General features: G+C 49.2%; 1 protein-coding gene across 1 annotated transcript; it reads left to right on the top strand.

Moving 5' to 3' along the window:
* The first annotated feature begins 11,535 nt into the window (after nucleotides 1-11,535).
* MRPL24 (mitochondrial ribosomal protein L24) lies at nucleotides 11,536-15,625 on the top strand. The gene is made up of 6 exons (XM_077920603.1): nucleotides 11,536-11,624; nucleotides 12,384-12,571; nucleotides 12,806-12,901; nucleotides 13,258-13,361; nucleotides 14,732-14,862; nucleotides 15,112-15,625. The coding sequence occupies exons 2-6, from the start codon at nucleotides 12,389-12,391 to the stop codon at nucleotides 15,246-15,248; spliced, it is 651 nt and encodes a 216-aa protein (XP_077776729.1). The 5' UTR covers nucleotides 11,536-11,624; nucleotides 12,384-12,388; the 3' UTR covers nucleotides 15,249-15,625.
* The last annotated feature ends 328 nt before the right edge of the window (nucleotides 15,626-15,953 follow it).

Below are 15,953 nucleotides of genomic sequence, written 5' to 3' on the forward strand. Positions count from 1 at the left end.
ACAGAGAGAGAGAGAGAGAGAGAGAGAGAGAGAGAGAAGGAGCCCCTTAAAGAGATGCTGATGGGAACATAATTGTCATTATAATAATTATTTTTATAATAATTATCTCTTATAATAATTATATTATATTATTATTATATTATATTATTATTTTTATAATAATTATCTCTTATAATAATTATATTATTATTATATTATATATTTATTTTTATAATAATTATAAGTAATTATAAGTAATTTCGTTGTCCCCGAGAGGGGGCAATGACAATAAAGATATTATTATTATTATTATTATTATTATTATTAATAATAATAATTATCATCTCTATTATCATGGCTGTTAATAAGCTAAGATTTAGGGTGTTGTTGTTATTGTTATTATTATTATTATTATTATTATTATTATTATTGCTGCTGCTGCTGCTTTCATCTTGCTGTTGTTCTGAATAGTCCTCTGATGCTGACGATTTCTCCTTTCATAATCTCTATTATGGCCGTGTCATTATTTACTATTGTTGCTATTCCTGCCCTCCTGAATTTCTCCTGTGTCCGGCTGAGAGTGCAGCAATTCTGCTGCTCCTAAGGGGGAGAGTCCCAGCACTGACCACCATAAGAGCAGAATCCCCTTGCGCCTGCCTCTCCCTTCGAGGCTCCAGACTGGAGGGTGGCGGGAGTTTTGTCCAGCTTTTGTGCTTTGGCTCAGCACTGATCCTGTTCTGGTAGTCAAAATGTGCTTCTATGTTGGCTTCGCCTTGTAGCTGAATTATGTCTGGTTGCCGCTGTCTTTAAGGACGCAGTTGCCTGTGTAAATATAAATTATATTTATATAATTTATAATGAATTTATAATTTATAATGAATTGTATAATGAAGAGCCTTGCTGGATCAGGCCAAAGGAGGCCCTCCTAGCACCCAACTACACCCCTCTCCCGCAGGAGGCTGTGATGCCCACCAATTGGGTGGCTTCGAAAGGGATTCGGACAAATTCATGGAGGAGGAGAGGGCTACCAAGGGCTAGTAGCCTCCATAGCGAAGAGGCAGCCATGCTTCTGAATCCCAGTTTCTGGAAACCACAGGAGGGAAGAGTGCTGCTCTTGTGTTCGAATCCTGCTTGCTGGTTTCCCATAATGGCCCCCCCCCAGGGCTGCGATATGTTTTGACCCCCGAGGCGAACCACAAAATGGTGCCCCACCTGCCCCCATCAGGAAAGGGGAAGGGTGAGTGAATATCTGTTTGGGATAGCTCAGAGTCAAGTGCTAAACAGGGCTGCCTTCAGATATCTTCTAAAAGTAAAATAGATGTTTATTTCCTTGACATCTGCTGGGAGGGCGTTCCACAGCTCAGGTGCCACCACTGAGAAGGCCCTCTGCCTGGTTCCCTGTAACTTGGCTTCTCGCAGGGAGGGAACCGCCAGAAGGCCCTCAGCGCTGGACCTCAATGTCTGGGCTGAATGATGGGGTGGAGACGCTCCTTCAGGGATACTGGACCGAGGCTGTTTAGGGCTTTCAAGGTCAGCACCAACACTTTGAATTGTGCTCGGAAACATACTGGGAGCCAATGTAGATCTCTCAGGACCGGCGTTATATGGTCACGGCGGCCACTCCCAGTCACCAGTCTAGCTGCCACATTCTGGATTAGTTGTAGTTTCCGGGTCACCTTCAAAGGTAGCCCCACATAGAGCGCATAGTCCAAGCGGGAGATAACTAGAGTATGCACCACTCTGGCAAGACAGTCCAAGGAGTGTGCCGGAGCTTTTACCACCGTGGCAGCGGGCGATGCGCCCCTTGGAGGCCAGACCTGCTGCCCGTGGATCCTGCCGCGCGAGGCGGTCACTTCACCTTGCCTCATGAGTGGGTCAGCCCTGCCTAGGGCTGTTGAATGACTACAGGAAGCTACTGGGAGCGGTCATTGTGAGGTTTGGGGCAGGGTGTTGTCAGTACGCTGCTGACACCCTGTTCTGTTTCTCTGTGACATCTGAATCATTCAGGAGAGGCTGTGACTGTTTAAAACAGGTGCTTGGGTGCTCTGGCGCGCTGGACAAGGGCCAGCAAACTTGACCCTGAATCCTGGTGTTATAGGTTCGAATCCCCATGACGGGGTGAGCTCCCATTGCTCGGTCCCTGCTCCTGCCAACCTAGCAGTTCAAAAGCACGTCTAAGTGCAAGTAGATAAATAGGTACCACTCCGGCAGGAAGGTAAACGGCATTTCCGTGCGCTGCTCTGGTTCGCCAGAAGCAGCTTAGTCATGCTGGCCACATGACCCGGAAGCTGTACGCCGGCTCCCTCGGCCAATAAAGCGAGATGAGCGCCGCAATCCCATAGTCGGCCAAGACTGGACCTAATGGTCAGGGGTCCCTTTACCTTTATCTTTAAGGTCTCATATATATAAATCATATGTTCATAAATTTGCAAGGCGAACACATACATAAGTATACCTCAGGTTAAGTACTTAATTTGTTCTGGAGGTCCGTACTTAACTGAAACTGTTCTTAACCTGAAGCACCACTTTAGCTAATGGGGCCTCCTGCTGCAGCCCGATTTCTGTTCTCATCCTGAAGCAAAATTCTTAACCTGAAGCACTATTTCTGGGTTAGCGGAGTCTGTAACCTGAAGCGTATGTAACCTGAAGCGTATGTAACCCGAGGTACCAGGAAAGCAATCCTGAAACCATTTTGACCCTCCCAAATTGACCTCAAATGTTTCTCTGCAAGGAGGGAGGAAATGGGAAAAACCTCCCCATTGTCTCTTTGCTCACAAATCCTGTCTTGAGGGCGTATCTGTGTGTGAATAGGGTGAGCCTGTGACCTGGATTCAGGAACTGAGTATTTACCACCACAAAAGAATGACCAGGATGCCCAAGTAAAAGCAATCAGTGACCATTATGAGATATCCTGGCAGACAGGTTTTCTGCTGTAGACCACCCCTTCAGTGACGTATGTGTGATGTTTTGGGGGGTGGTCTTGAGCTACAGGGGAGGCAATTTTCAAATGTCTATATATGAGATTGAACACCATAGTTCTAGGTTCCTCTCCTCCTGCGTGGGGTGAGCGGGGAACCCTGTTGCAACAGTTCAATAAAGATCAGGCTTGCTAGCTGCTTTGCTTCTCAATATTCTCTGCTTGGCCTGTCACTTTCTCCTAACGATAGAAAACCTACATAAGGACCCTATATGGGCTCTTGGATACCCCATAAGGGATAAAGGAGCAGGTTTTTGTCTTATAACACTGGTAGGATGGAGACTTTGTGGTTGAGAAGTTCTCAGGTCCTGGAGTTAAGGAGTTCAACAGTTCAGGGTTGCTGTGCCCCTGAAGGGACAGTTGTGTAGTTTAAAGGGGTCTCCTAGATTCACCTGTGTCCCTGAAGGCTCAACTGACTTCTGTGGGGAGGGGGAGCACCTTATTGCCAGTGGGAACCCCCTCCCACATGAGGCAGGGATGGCCACCAATCTGGAATGGCTTTAAAAGAGGATTAAACAAATGCGTGGAGGTGGAGAAGGCTTTGCCCAAGGGCTGCACGTATTCTCAGCTGCACACAGACAAACACACAGTTCCCGCAGTAGTGGTGTCCAAACTCTTTTCAAAGAGGGCCAGATTTGATGAAGCGAAGGGCCGTGAGGGCTGACCAAAGTTGTTTACCTTTTTTGAAGTTTGTTGAGCTTTCTTATGATTTTACCCCAAAGTAGTTGAGCTTAAAAAGGGATGCGAGTGGTGATGTGGGTTAAACCACAGAGCCTAGGGCTTGCTGATCAGAAGGTCGGCGGTTCGAATCCCCGCAATGACAGGGTGAGCTCCCGTTGCTCGGTCCCTGCTCCTGCCAACCTAGCAGTTCGAAAGCACGTCAAAGTGCAAGTAGATAAATAGGTACCGCTCCGGCGGGAAGGTAAACGGCGTTTCCGTGCGCTGCTCTGGTTCGCTAGAAGTGGCTTAGTCATGCTGGCCATATGACCCGGAAGCTGTACGCCAGCTCCCTCGGCCAACAAAGCGAGACGAGCACCACAACCCCAGAGTTGGCCATGACTGGACCTGATGGTCAGGGGTCCCTTTACCTTTAGTTGAGCTTAAGTTGTTGAGGTGGTTTTTTTTTTTTTTAGGATTTTACTCCAGGAAATAAACTGCCACAGGGGCCAGATTCAACCAACCGGCCGGCCGATTGAGAGTAAGTTCTCTTGAGGCAATTAGGGTTGGATGGCAATTTGTGCTTGAGGCAGCAGCGCCTCACTGTGGCGAAGAGAGGAAATGGCAGGCTGTGATGTCCAGGAACCTTTATAATCAAGAGAAACTTTTTCGTCTGCCTTGAAAACATCCAGTGCTATTTTTCTAGAAAAAGAGGTGCCAGAACTCACCATAAACTTCCCCCTTGGTCTCTTATAATGGCAATGGCGCCCACCTGAGAGGTGCTGGAGCTGAGTTCTGGCGAATTCTGGCTGGGGGCGGGAAAACCCTGAAAACACCCTACCTTGACTTTTGGATATTGCACCCAATTGCATCTATTTTATGGTCCTCATCAAAAAATAGATGTGAGTGAGCATATTGTGACAAGTCCTTCTTACTTCAGGAACCAGCTTTTTTGAATGTTTTTTATTAAGAATTTCAACATAACAATTTATCAAAAATACATTATCCTCATTTTCCCCCTCCCCATTTCCCCCCTCTAATCCCACCCCCAGACTTCCCTCAGCTCCTTTCTCTGGTTTTTCAGCACATATTATTCTCTGCATGTTATAAAATTGTAAGGATCCTTAATTTATCTATATTACCAATAAAAAGTTTGTGTATGTTTATTCAAACCCTGCCAAGGAGTCCAGTTCATTTTGTTGTTTCTTTAAGTACTTCGTAAAAGGTTCCCATTCTTCTTTAAAATCACAGTTGTCCTTATCATGTAGTTTGTGTGCCAATTCCGCATAGTCCATCAGTTTTTCTTGCCATAGTCCTTTAGTCGGGATTTCCTCGTTCTTCCATCCTTGTGCTATTAAGACTCTTGCCACCGTTGTCGCATACATGAAAATGTAATCCCTAACAAGAATGCTTCAGGCTTTTTTACAAATGTTAATTGGAACATTTTCTTCAACTCATTGTATATCCTTTCCCAGAATTTTTAAATTTTACTACAGTCCCACCACATATGGCACTGTGTGGTGGGTTCAAGCCGCAGCTTCTGTGGCCCACGATTGACCAGGCGGTGACCTCACAACTGGCCACAGATTCTGGCACTCTCGGTTCCCCAGAGATCCACGAGGATTCCAGGATGATTTCCTCTGCTCTCCTCCTCCGTTGCGCGATGAAGTGCTGGTTCTCGTGCAACCACCGCTGCCGCAGGTAAAGCCCAGGAGAAGCATCAGGAATGGTCCTCAAGCCGAGGTGTTGCTGTGGTTCGTTCTCGGGGTTCATTCTGGTTCCCAGCTCAGCTTGCGTGGTTTTGCACACTTTTGCTTCAGGTCCTGAAGGAGCATCTCCACCCCCATCGCTCAGCCTGGACATTGAGGTCCAGCTCTGAGGGCCTTCTGGCGGTTCCCTCATTGTGAGAAGTGAGGTTACAGGGAACCAGGCAGAGGGCCTTCTCGGTGGTGGCACCCGCTCTGTGGAACGCCCTCCCGTCAGATGTCAAAGAAATAAACAACTACCAAACTTTTAGAAGACATCTGAAGGCAGCTCTCTTTAGGGAAGCTTTTAATGTTTAATAGGTTATTGTATTTAATATTCTGTTGAGAGCCGCCCAGAGTGGCTGGGGAAACCCAGCCAGATGGGCGGGGTATAAATTAATAATAATAATAATAATAATAATAATAATAATAATAATAATTGCACCAATGCAGACCTCTGGCTTTGGGGGTGGGGGGATCAGTGTGGCCCTCCAGACCTCTTCCTGAGCTACACTCCTTGCCTGCCCTGCTTTGCACCCTGTCTGGGAATGGGTCTGATCCTGCCTTTTGCTTGCCTGGACGAAGAGAGGTGTTTGTGTGTGTACAAAGGTAAAAGTGAATGCTGGTTACTCCGCCCACTTCCACCCCTGGCCCAGCCCACCACCAGCATGCGGCCCTCAGAAGGGAGTCCAGAAAGGAATGCAGCCCTCAGGCTGGATGAAGCTTCCTGCAATGCATTATCGTGTCTCAGAACTGTAAAGTCGGAGGAGACCTCCAGCGGTCATCTAGTCCAACCCGCTGCAGTGCGGGAAGCACAGGAGTCCCAACCATAGCTGTCAACTTTTCCCTTTTCTCGTGAGGAATCCTATTCGGAATAAGGGAATTTCCCTTAAAAAAAGGGAAACGTTGACAGCTATGGTCCCAACCTCTGCTTAAAATCCTCCAGGGAAGGAGAGTCCACCAGCCTCCAATAAGTCCATTCTAACACAATTTTAATCCTGTTGGGAGTTTGCTTTTTAACAATTGCATTTCATACGTATTTTGTCCGTTTGGAGTTGTGTAAGTTGCCTTGAGTTCCAATCCAGGAAAAAGGCAGGAGATTAATAATAATAATAATAATAATAATAATAATAGTAGTAGTAGTAGTAGTAATGTAATAATAGCCCTGTTCCCACTCGGGTTCTAACCCTAACCCTGCAGGGCAGGCCCCTTCCTCTGAGCCTGCCTTGGCAACTCCCCGCATGTGGGTCGGCTAGTTGACTGGGATCCTTTCTGAAGGGCCTGTCTGATCCGCCTCCTTTCCCTCTTCCAGATCCCGCTACGAGGAAGACCACAGGTGAGGAGGTGGGCGTCTCTGGGACCCTCGACTCGGGACCCTTTGGCTCTGTTGGGCCAAGGGTGGGAGGTGGAAGGCAAGAGAGACCATGCGGTTGGGGCAACATTTGGGGCTGGAGTGGGAACCCTCTGAAAAGCTCCCCGGGATTCAGTGGCTCTCTTGGAGGGGGAGAAACACACATCAATGCAATAAAGAAATAAATGAATGAAATACAATTACTGTGCGAATATTCGCTGCCATGAAGACTCCCGCTCTTCCTCCCAGGCTGTCAGAAATCAGGGAGGAGGGAAAGCGAGAGAAGGGGAAGCAGGATTGTGGGCCAAAGGAGGCGGCTGTCGGAGAAGGTGAGGAGCGGGTCTGGGGTGGGTGGGGGCTCAAAAGCCCCCCAAGGGTTTGCTCTCTGGAGAACTGCCTGCCCTGGATCGGGGCACCTGGGCAAGGCTTCCTGTGGGAGTCAGGCTGGGCGCTGGCGCAGACCCCAGGAGAGAGGAGCCTGGCGGACGAGGTGGCTGAAGGGGAAAGGCCTTGGCAGACAGGTGGGTGGGATGGAGGCTCACCTGCAAACACAGGTGGTGCTTTACTTCAGCAGAGGCCCCTCCTTGGATCTCCATTGGGGGCGATGGCCCAGGAGAACCTTCTCCTCCCTTACTGCTGTAATAAACAAAAATCTGCCCTTATTCCCTTACAGGGGACACAAGAGCCCTCATAGAGTCCTTTGCAGGATCTCCTTCAGTCAGAGAAAATAATAGAGGCCAAGCAGAGACTATTGAGAAGCAAAGCAGCTAGTAAGCCTGATCTTTATTGATCTGTTGCAACAGGGTGCTCCCCTCACACGCAGGAGAAGGAGGAGGACTCAGAACCCAGGTGTACCCACCCTTATAAAGATATTTTGAATTGCCCGCCCTGGATCTCCATACATCATACCTACATCACAGAAAGGGCAGTCTACAACAGAAATCTGAGTGCTTTGTTTATCTCCTGTCTGCCAGCTTATCTGATAATGCCTTATCTGATTGCCTTTCCTGGTAGTCTGCCCGTTCCTTTGAAATGGTGAATAACCAATTCCTGCCCTCCCTCCTTGCAGAGAAAACATTTTGTCCGTTTGGGAGTCAAAATGGTTTCAGGGCGGTCTATGTTTGTGCTTGGTTGGTACATTTATGAACATTTATCATATATATAAGACCTTAATTTTTTTATTTCACTGCATACCCCCCCCCCCAGCACTTCTCCGATGAAAACAGGGACGTCCTCAGAAAAAGCGAGACGTTCCAGGATCAAATGGGAAACTGGGGCGGCTTCTGTAAATCCGGGGCTGTCCCTAGAAAATAGGGAGACTTGGAGGGTCTGTTGTTTTCTTTTCCAGGCTGTCCCCCTCGACGGGCGCCCAGAGCTGAGCCCCAGCCAGATGGGTCAGTTGAGGATGGTAAGCCCAGAGAGAGGGTGGGTGGGGGGACAGAGGGGGGTCGGGAGCAACCGGCCACCCTTCGCTTCCTGGCCTGCCGGGTTTCTCTTTTAGGTGACGATCCGGAAAGCCCTGCCAAGGCCCCCCAGCCCCTGGGGACCCTCCCCTCCAAGGAAGCACCCGCAGAAGCCCAGTCACCCTCTTCCCAACCTGCTTTCCCCATTCCCCATCATGAGATTCTGGGCTTCATTCAAGAGCTGGGGGCAGCACAGGAGCGCCAGTCTCGCCACCGCCGGGAGCGTAAGTAGGGGAGGGTGGGGCGCTCCCCCTCCGTCCCCCCACAAGACCCCTGTGCCTTCCTCCTCCTCCTCCGGGAGAAGGGTCTGCTCCAGCTTCCTGAGCATCTCTACTTCCGTAATAGTAACAACAACAACAACAACAACAACATATTATTTGTACCCTGCCCATCTGGCTGAGTTTCCGCAGCCACTCTGGGCGGCTTCCAACACCATATTAAAATACAATAGTCTATTAAACATTAAAAGCTTCCCTAAACAGGGCTGCCTTCAGATGTCTTCTAAAAGTCTGGTAGTTGTTTTTCTCTTTGACATCTGGTGGGAGGCTGTTCCACAGGGCGGGTGCCACCACCAAGAAGGCCCTCTGCCTGGTTCCCTGTAGCTTTGCTTCTCGCAGGGAGGGAACTGCCAGAAGGCCCTCGGATCTGGACCTCAGTGTCCGGGCAGAACGATGGAGGTAGAGATGCTCCTTCAGGTATACTGGGTTGAGGCCGTTCAGGGCTTTAAATGTCAGCACCAACACTTTGAATTGTGCTCGGAAACGTACTGGGAGCCAATGTAGGTCTTTCAAGACCGGTGTTATATGGTCTCAGCAGCGGCTCCCAGTCACCAGTCTAGCTGCCGCATTCTGGATTAGTTGTAGTTTCCGGGTCACCTTCAAAGGTAGCCCCACGTAGAGCACATTGCAGTAGTCCAAGCGAGAGATAACTAGAGCATGCAAGATGCTAGTCCTTAAGGAAGCTGCAAAGATCTGGGGTGTGTGTGTGGGGGGGTTTTGGCGGTGGTGGTGGGGAGACAACAGCTGCCGAAACCTCAGGAGCCACAGAGGGGCAATGGATGAATGTTTTGGGGGGCTTCGGTGCCCTGCCTTGCCCCTCCCGGGGTCAAGTGAGACTAGAGCAACTCACACAGAGGCTGGGTGGCCAATTGTCAGGGATTGTTTTGCTGTGATCCTTGCATTGCAGAGGGTGGGTTTACATGACCCGCTGGGGTCCCTTCCAATTCTATAAAAATAGCAAAAGGGGTTTTTTTTTGGCTTAGGGCCCTCGTATTCTACAGGACGGCCTCTCCTGGTCTGCTCTGCAGAGGACCTTCTTAAGGTCCATGAATAACCATAGTTTAGAGGTCCTGGGCCCAAAGGAAGTCAGATTATCCTCCACCAGGGCCAGGGCCTTCTCAGTGGTGGCTCCAACCTGGTGGAATGCTCTGTCCCAGGAGACCAGGGCCCTGCAGGATTTAACCTCCTTCCGTCGGGCCTGTAAGACAGAGCTATTCCGCATGGCCTTTAATTTGAATTCAGCCTGATCTTTTATTTCTCTTCCCTCCCCCTCCCCTTTTATGAAGATCACCTGCTCTGAGACCCCACAGCTAATTCTCCCCTGGTCTCCTCGCTGGCCCAAGTAGGACCAATTCAGCCAGCTAGCCCTGGGGATTATCTAATTGATTTTTGATTTTTGAATTTTATTGTTATTCATTGTTTTCATACTGTATTTTATGCTGCATTTATAATTGTTTTAAATATGTTGTTAGCCGCCCCAAGCCCAGTTTTTGAACCGGGAAGGGCGGGGTATAAATAAAAAAATATTATTATTTATTATTTTTAAAAATCCACCTTGCTTTTTGCAAATTGACGCAAGCCTTCCCCCCACGCCAGCTGCCAATGTTCCTCCTGTTCTGTTTGCAGCAAGCGGGGTGCCGGATCTGCCCCTCCCTGAAGGCTGCTCCTCTCCCCGCAGGGAAAAAGGACCTCCGCAGCTGCCACGACTGCCTGAAGTCTGTCAAGACCTTAAAGGAGAACCTGCAGGAGGTCCAGGGGCGGCTCTGGAAGGTGGAAGCCAAGCTGGGCATCCGCGTGCCCCCCCACGAGCTGGAGCTGGAGGAGGACGAGAAGGAGCCCCCCAAGGAAGGAGGAGGGGAGGGCGAGGAGAGCCCCCCGGCCTGGGCGCCCCTTCCAGTGCCCCCCCAGCCTGGAGGTGGGGCAGAGGGCAGCTGGTGAAGATGCCAAGCCAGAGACGGAAGCAGGCGGACCCAGCCCACCGTTCCAGCGGCCGGGGGGTGGGGGGGGGGTGGGCTTCCTGAAAACAACAAAAGAAAGGCCTTTATTTTTTCATTTAATAAATATATACCTTGAATAAACTTCCCACGGTCAGTTTGCAGACAACCCCCCCAAAAGGTGAAATACCATGTGAGCGATCAATAACTACACTGGTTGGGTAGCCACTTCTCAGGTGGAGATACCTGCATTGCGCGGGGTCAGACTAGATGGCCCTTGGGGTCCCTTCTGACAATCCTGCGGCTCTAAGCAGCCTTAACCTTGTTCTAGCCCCAGAGCCCCACCGGGTGACCCTCCAGGGGCCATGTGCCAGAATGGTGGGAGGGCGTCTCTGTGGCTGGAAGGGCATCCAGCCTTTGATTCTCATATCTGAAGATTTTTCTTTTTTTGAATATGCTTTTTATTAAGTTTCATTTTAGATACACCAACAAACAAATATATCAAATATTTTTACATCTATCTTACTTTATGCTCCATAGAGCCATTGACTTCCCTCCTTCCCTTCCGCAGGTTTTCTTATTCCAATCTTTAATTCACTGATTCATTAGTAAAAGACTAAACCATGACATAAGATTTATTTCAGTCCTGCTAACGTCTTCAGATTTCTACAGTTCTCACTTACACAGACCATAAATTTGCTCCATTCTTTTTGGTACCTGAAGATTTTTCAGTCTTTATCACTTAATCTACATTTCTTAATTTCTCTATTACTTTTAATTTCCCTTAACTAACAATTCTCTTCATAATCCTCTCTGCAATATTTAGCATAGTCCTACTAGCGTGATCTGTTTATTACAATTGCTTCTCAAGTAGTTCAGCTATCCCGCAGGATCCTTCCTGTCATTTTATCTAATTCTGCACAGCCCATTAATTTCATCTGCCTCCCCCCCCCCTCTTCTTTTTGGGTTCATTATTGACATTTGATTGTATTTGATTGTCCAATTAATAAATCTTATTAAAAAGAAAGAAAGGAGCCTCACGAAACGCCATCCCTAAAAGAAACCTCCACCTGCGCCTCCCAGATGCAAAGAGCACCTCTCTCCTTCCACTTCCCTCGGCAAACAGCTGTTTTCCTCCCTCCCGGGTTACTACAAGTCCCAGAATGCACCGCGCCCGCCCTCCCCCTTTCCCCTCCCTTTGCGCGTGCGCAGTCTTCCCGGCGAGGCTGCGAGGCAGAAGGTGAGTTGGGGGAGGGAGCGCGTGGGGCAGGAGGGGTTTTTTTGGGGGGGCACCTTCTTCTTCCCTGCAAAACGGGGGGGGGAGCAGAGGGGGCCCTGAGGCCAGGGTCCGGGGTGCAAATGGGCATCAGGGTCGGGAGGGGGCCTGCCCTCCTCGGGAGTTCGCTTTCAAGGTTCTAGTCCTCAAGGAGGACCAGGGAAATTCAGGGAGGAGGAGGAGGAGGAGAGGGGCTGTGCTCTGCCCCCCCCCCCCATCGTGCAGGGCCGAATTTAGATATACTACTACTAATAATAATACATTTTACTTATACCGCGCCCTCCCTGGCCAAAGTCGGGCTCAGGGCAGCTAACACCAGTAAAATTACAGTAAAAACATAATTGGGGGGGGGGGGGGAGAAAAACCAATTTAATGTTCGCTTTCACGGTTCTAGTCCTCAAGGAGGACCGGGGAAATTCAGGGAGGAAGAGAGGGGCTGTCGAGGGCTGCAAGCCCCTGGGGCTGTGCTCTGCCCCCCAATGGTGCAGGGCCGGCTCCCCTTCTTTTTTTTTCCTTTTTCCTTTTCTTTTCCTTTCCCATACTGGCTTATGTTTTATGCCATGTACTTTGATATTTTTTGTAGTTTCCCCCCATTACTATTATTAAGGAATTTTCTTTTGTAATTTTGGTTGTCTCTATATGTACTTGTTTAACGCAAAATAAAAGTATTTTAAAAACCCACAGCGGACTGACTGACCTCCCTGAGCCTCCCTTTCCTCGCAGGGACCATGAGGCTCTCCGTCCTCCTTGCCGCGGCGGAGAAATTCAAGCCGCACCCCGGCTACCGCTATGGCATGAACCGGCCCGGCTCTGTCGCCGACAAGGCCAAGAACCCTCCGTGGGTCTGGCGGAAGAAGATCCCCGTGGAGCCCATCAAAGACGAGGACTGGAAGTTCTTCAAGGGCGACACGGTGAGGTCTCTCCCTGCTCTCAGCTACCCGCTTTGTCTGTGCCCACTCGCTTCCGCAATGCCCGCCTCCCAAGGCTTGACCGCTACCATGGGAACTCCGTGGGGCAGCCCTTGGAGGTCAGGATCCAGAACGGTCCCTTGCTTGCCCCCAAACGGGGCAGCTGACCCAACCGGGGGTCTTCCCTTCCTGCCGACCCCCAACCCCACGTGGCATGCCTTTCTCTCGTCCTTTTAGGTCCAGATTCTGAAGGGGAAGGACTTGGGCAAGCAAGGCATGGTCTCCCAGGTGATCCGAGAGCGGAACTGGGTCGTTCTGGAGGGCCTGAATGTGGTAAGTGATGATGATGATGGTGGTGCCCTTGGGCTCCCCCCCCCAGGAGAGAAGTGGGGTGTTCTGGGGGCTTTGGCACACTGAGACCCTTATGTGCTCTTTGGCTCAGCCTTCTCGGTGGTGGCCCCTGCCCTGTGGAACTCCCTCCCACCAGATGTCAAAGAGAACAACAACTACCAGACTTTTAGAAGACATCTGAAGGCAGCCCTGTTTAGGGAAGCTTTAAATGTTTGATGCATTACGGTATTTTAATATTTTGTTGGAAGCTACCCAGAGTGGCTAGGGAAGCCCAGCCAGATAGGCGGGGTATAAATAATAAATTATTATTATTATTCCTTCCCTCCCCTTTCCGGTAGCACTACCGATACACGGGCAAGTCCGGCGCCTACGGTGGGATGTACATGGCCAGTGAGGGTCCACTGCTGATCAACTGGGTGTCCCTGGTCGACCCCACTGACAGGTAAGGGGGCAGGGCAATACTAAGAATTTGCCCCTTGATTGCCATTCCTGAATTCGTTGCTTGTGATCCCTGCGTGGCCAAGGGTTGGACTTCAGGGGCCAGCAAACTTTTTCAGCAGGGGTCCGGTCCACTGTCCCTCAGACCTTGTGGGGGGCTGGGCTATATTTTGGGAAAAAATTAATGAACGAATTCCTATGCCCCACAAATAACCCAGAGATGCATTTTAATTAAAAGGACACATTCTGCTCATGTAAAAACACGCCGGTTCCTGGACCATGTGCAGGTCGGATTTAGAAAGCGATTGGGCCAGATCCGGCCCCCTGGCCTTAGTTTGACTACCCATAGACTAGATGGCTCTTTGGGTCCCTCCAAACTCGATGATTCTGTGATCCCATGATCTGCGGGGGGCAAACGGCGTCCCCCTGAAAGCACCGTGGATTCGTTTCCAGAGGTTAGGCTCCTCTTCGTTTATTTAAGAGCTTTTCTAAACAGCAGGCTCGTTCGCTGGAAGAAGAGGAAAACCCTTTCTAGCCTTCCATCGTAATTTGTTGTATATTATTATTATTATTATTATTATTATTATTATTATTAAGCTGGCTTTCACCCCAAGGTCCCAGGACCGTTTCCAGAGATTAAAACTCAATCTTAAAAACAGTTTTGAACAAGTTAGCTCACAGAAATAAGTTGGGGCATAAAAATATATTTCTCAAGTGTCCAAAGATAAGAGGTCTGTCTCCAGAAGCTGTAGAATGAAAGTCTCAGGGGTTTTTTAAATGAACATTTAATATTATTTGTAAACCAGCCGGTGATATTAAGGATGATTAAGAGGTATTTAAATCCTGCTAGGTAAATGAAATATCGATTGTTCTCCTTTTTTGTTACGACAACAAACACTTGGGTACTTATTTCCCCTGTGAGCCATATACTCAGAGACTGAAGACTTTGGTGTTTTTAAGCGAGGCCAGGTGGGCAGGGTATTAATAATAAAACTATTATTATTATTAGTGTTTTTCTTCTAGAAAAAGGGTGCCAGTACTGCGTAACCTTGAGCACCCCCAGAAAAAAGCACTGATATTTGTATTATTGTTGTTTAACAGTTTGACGATTGATCCGCAGGCTAAGTTTAGATATTTATATTTCGTGAACACTATACGCCACTCAGTTGTAAAAAAATTACAGCATGCAGAAAATTTAAACCCACACCAACTTCTGAAGCATCTGGGTGGCTTAAGCAAGAATGTTTTGAGCAGATGCTGAATTTCAGCTTGAGCTTGCTTTCAAACACGCCCCCCCCAAACCCCACTTCCCCATCCCCGCTGGACTCTCCCTGGCCTCCCCTCTCCCTTCTCGTCTGGCCCTTGCCCCCCCAGGCTGCCCACCGAGGTGGAATGGCGCTACACAGAGGAAGGAGAGAGGGTCCGCGTCTCCCTCCGGACCGGCAGGATCATCCCGAAGCCCTTGGAGCAGAGAGACGATGGCATCATCCCAGAACAATGGACAGGTGAGTGGCTCTTGCATTTGGGAGTGGAGCTGGCATGGAGCGGATTTCCATGGGGAAAAGGGAATCCTGACCGCCTGTTGCCTCAGGCGGACCCTGCCTTGGTTCTGAGCTGTCCTCTGTCATGTGGACTAGAAACTTGGTTCTGGGTTTACAGAACCCGCACCATAGCATTAAAAAAAACACCCAGTCTCCTAATTTCCTGCACCCCGTTTTCTCTTCTCCTCTTTCCCCCCTGCCTTGCTGCTGAAGACTGCCCCAAGGACACGTCGGTGGAGGACGCCCTGGAGAAGACCTACGTCCCTTCCTTGAAGACGTTCCAGGAGGAGATCATGGAACTCATGGGCATCGTGGAGACACGCCGCTTCAGGAAGTCCTACTGGTATTGAGGCCTTTCATCCCGCGGATCGGTGCCCCGCTGCCTGGACCCCAAAAGACTCTCAGCTTTGGGGGGAGATTGAGGAGGAGGCTGAGATGGGGGCTGTTGCCTCCTGATAAGGGACCCTCTAAACCGCAACCTGTGTCTTTGAGTCTGTGGATGTGGCCGTTCTCCTTCTCCTCTGGCAAGTCTATCTATACCGCCTTTCTTTATTGCTACCCGCCATGAGGCGGTTTATAAGCCATAGAAGCAAAGGTCACACGTCTACGGAACAATCTGATCCAAGGCAGAGAAGGTCACAATAAAAGATAGGACTTTGGGATAGGCAACTTGTATCAAACGAAGGTAATAGTCAAGAATAAAATAGTACAGTCATATCTCGGGTTACAGATGCTTCAGGTTGTGTTTTTTTTTGGGTTACGGACCGCCGAAACCCAGAAGTACTGGAATGGGTTATTTCCAGGTTTCGGCGGTCACGAAGTGCCGAATTGCAACCCGTGGGTTGCGGACGTGCATCCCGCACGGATCACGTTCGCAACGCAAACGTCCACTGTACACGGTAATAATAGAACAGCGACACAATAGTACACGGTGAAACTCATTCTGGAAATATCAGATAAGCAGAAATCTGCTCTCAACAGTTATATTAATAAATTAAAAAATGTTCAACATATTACTAAAAACAGTGGCAAAGTTACAATGCATAAAAGTCCAC

Source organism: Podarcis muralis, chromosome 16, assembly GCF_964188315.1.
Source record: "Podarcis muralis chromosome 16, rPodMur119.hap1.1, whole genome shotgun sequence".
NCBI classification, from domain to species: Eukaryota; Metazoa; Chordata; class Lepidosauria; order Squamata; family Lacertidae; genus Podarcis; species Podarcis muralis.

What these genes read in the sequence shown, in the direction of transcription:
- MRPL24 (XM_077920603.1), top strand. Translation starts at nt 12,389, where the DNA reads ATGAGGCTCTCCGTCCTCCTTGCCGCGGCGGAGAAATTCAAGCCGCAC. An exon ending in AGTTCTTCAAGGGCGACACG is followed by an intron (nt 12,572 to 12,805) that starts GTGAGGTCTCTC and finishes TCGTCCTTTTAG; the next exon opens with GTCCAGATTCTGAAGGGGAA. An exon ending in TTCTGGAGGGCCTGAATGTG is followed by an intron (nt 12,902 to 13,257) that starts GTAAGTGATGAT and finishes CCTTTCCGGTAG; the next exon opens with CACTACCGATACACGGGCAA.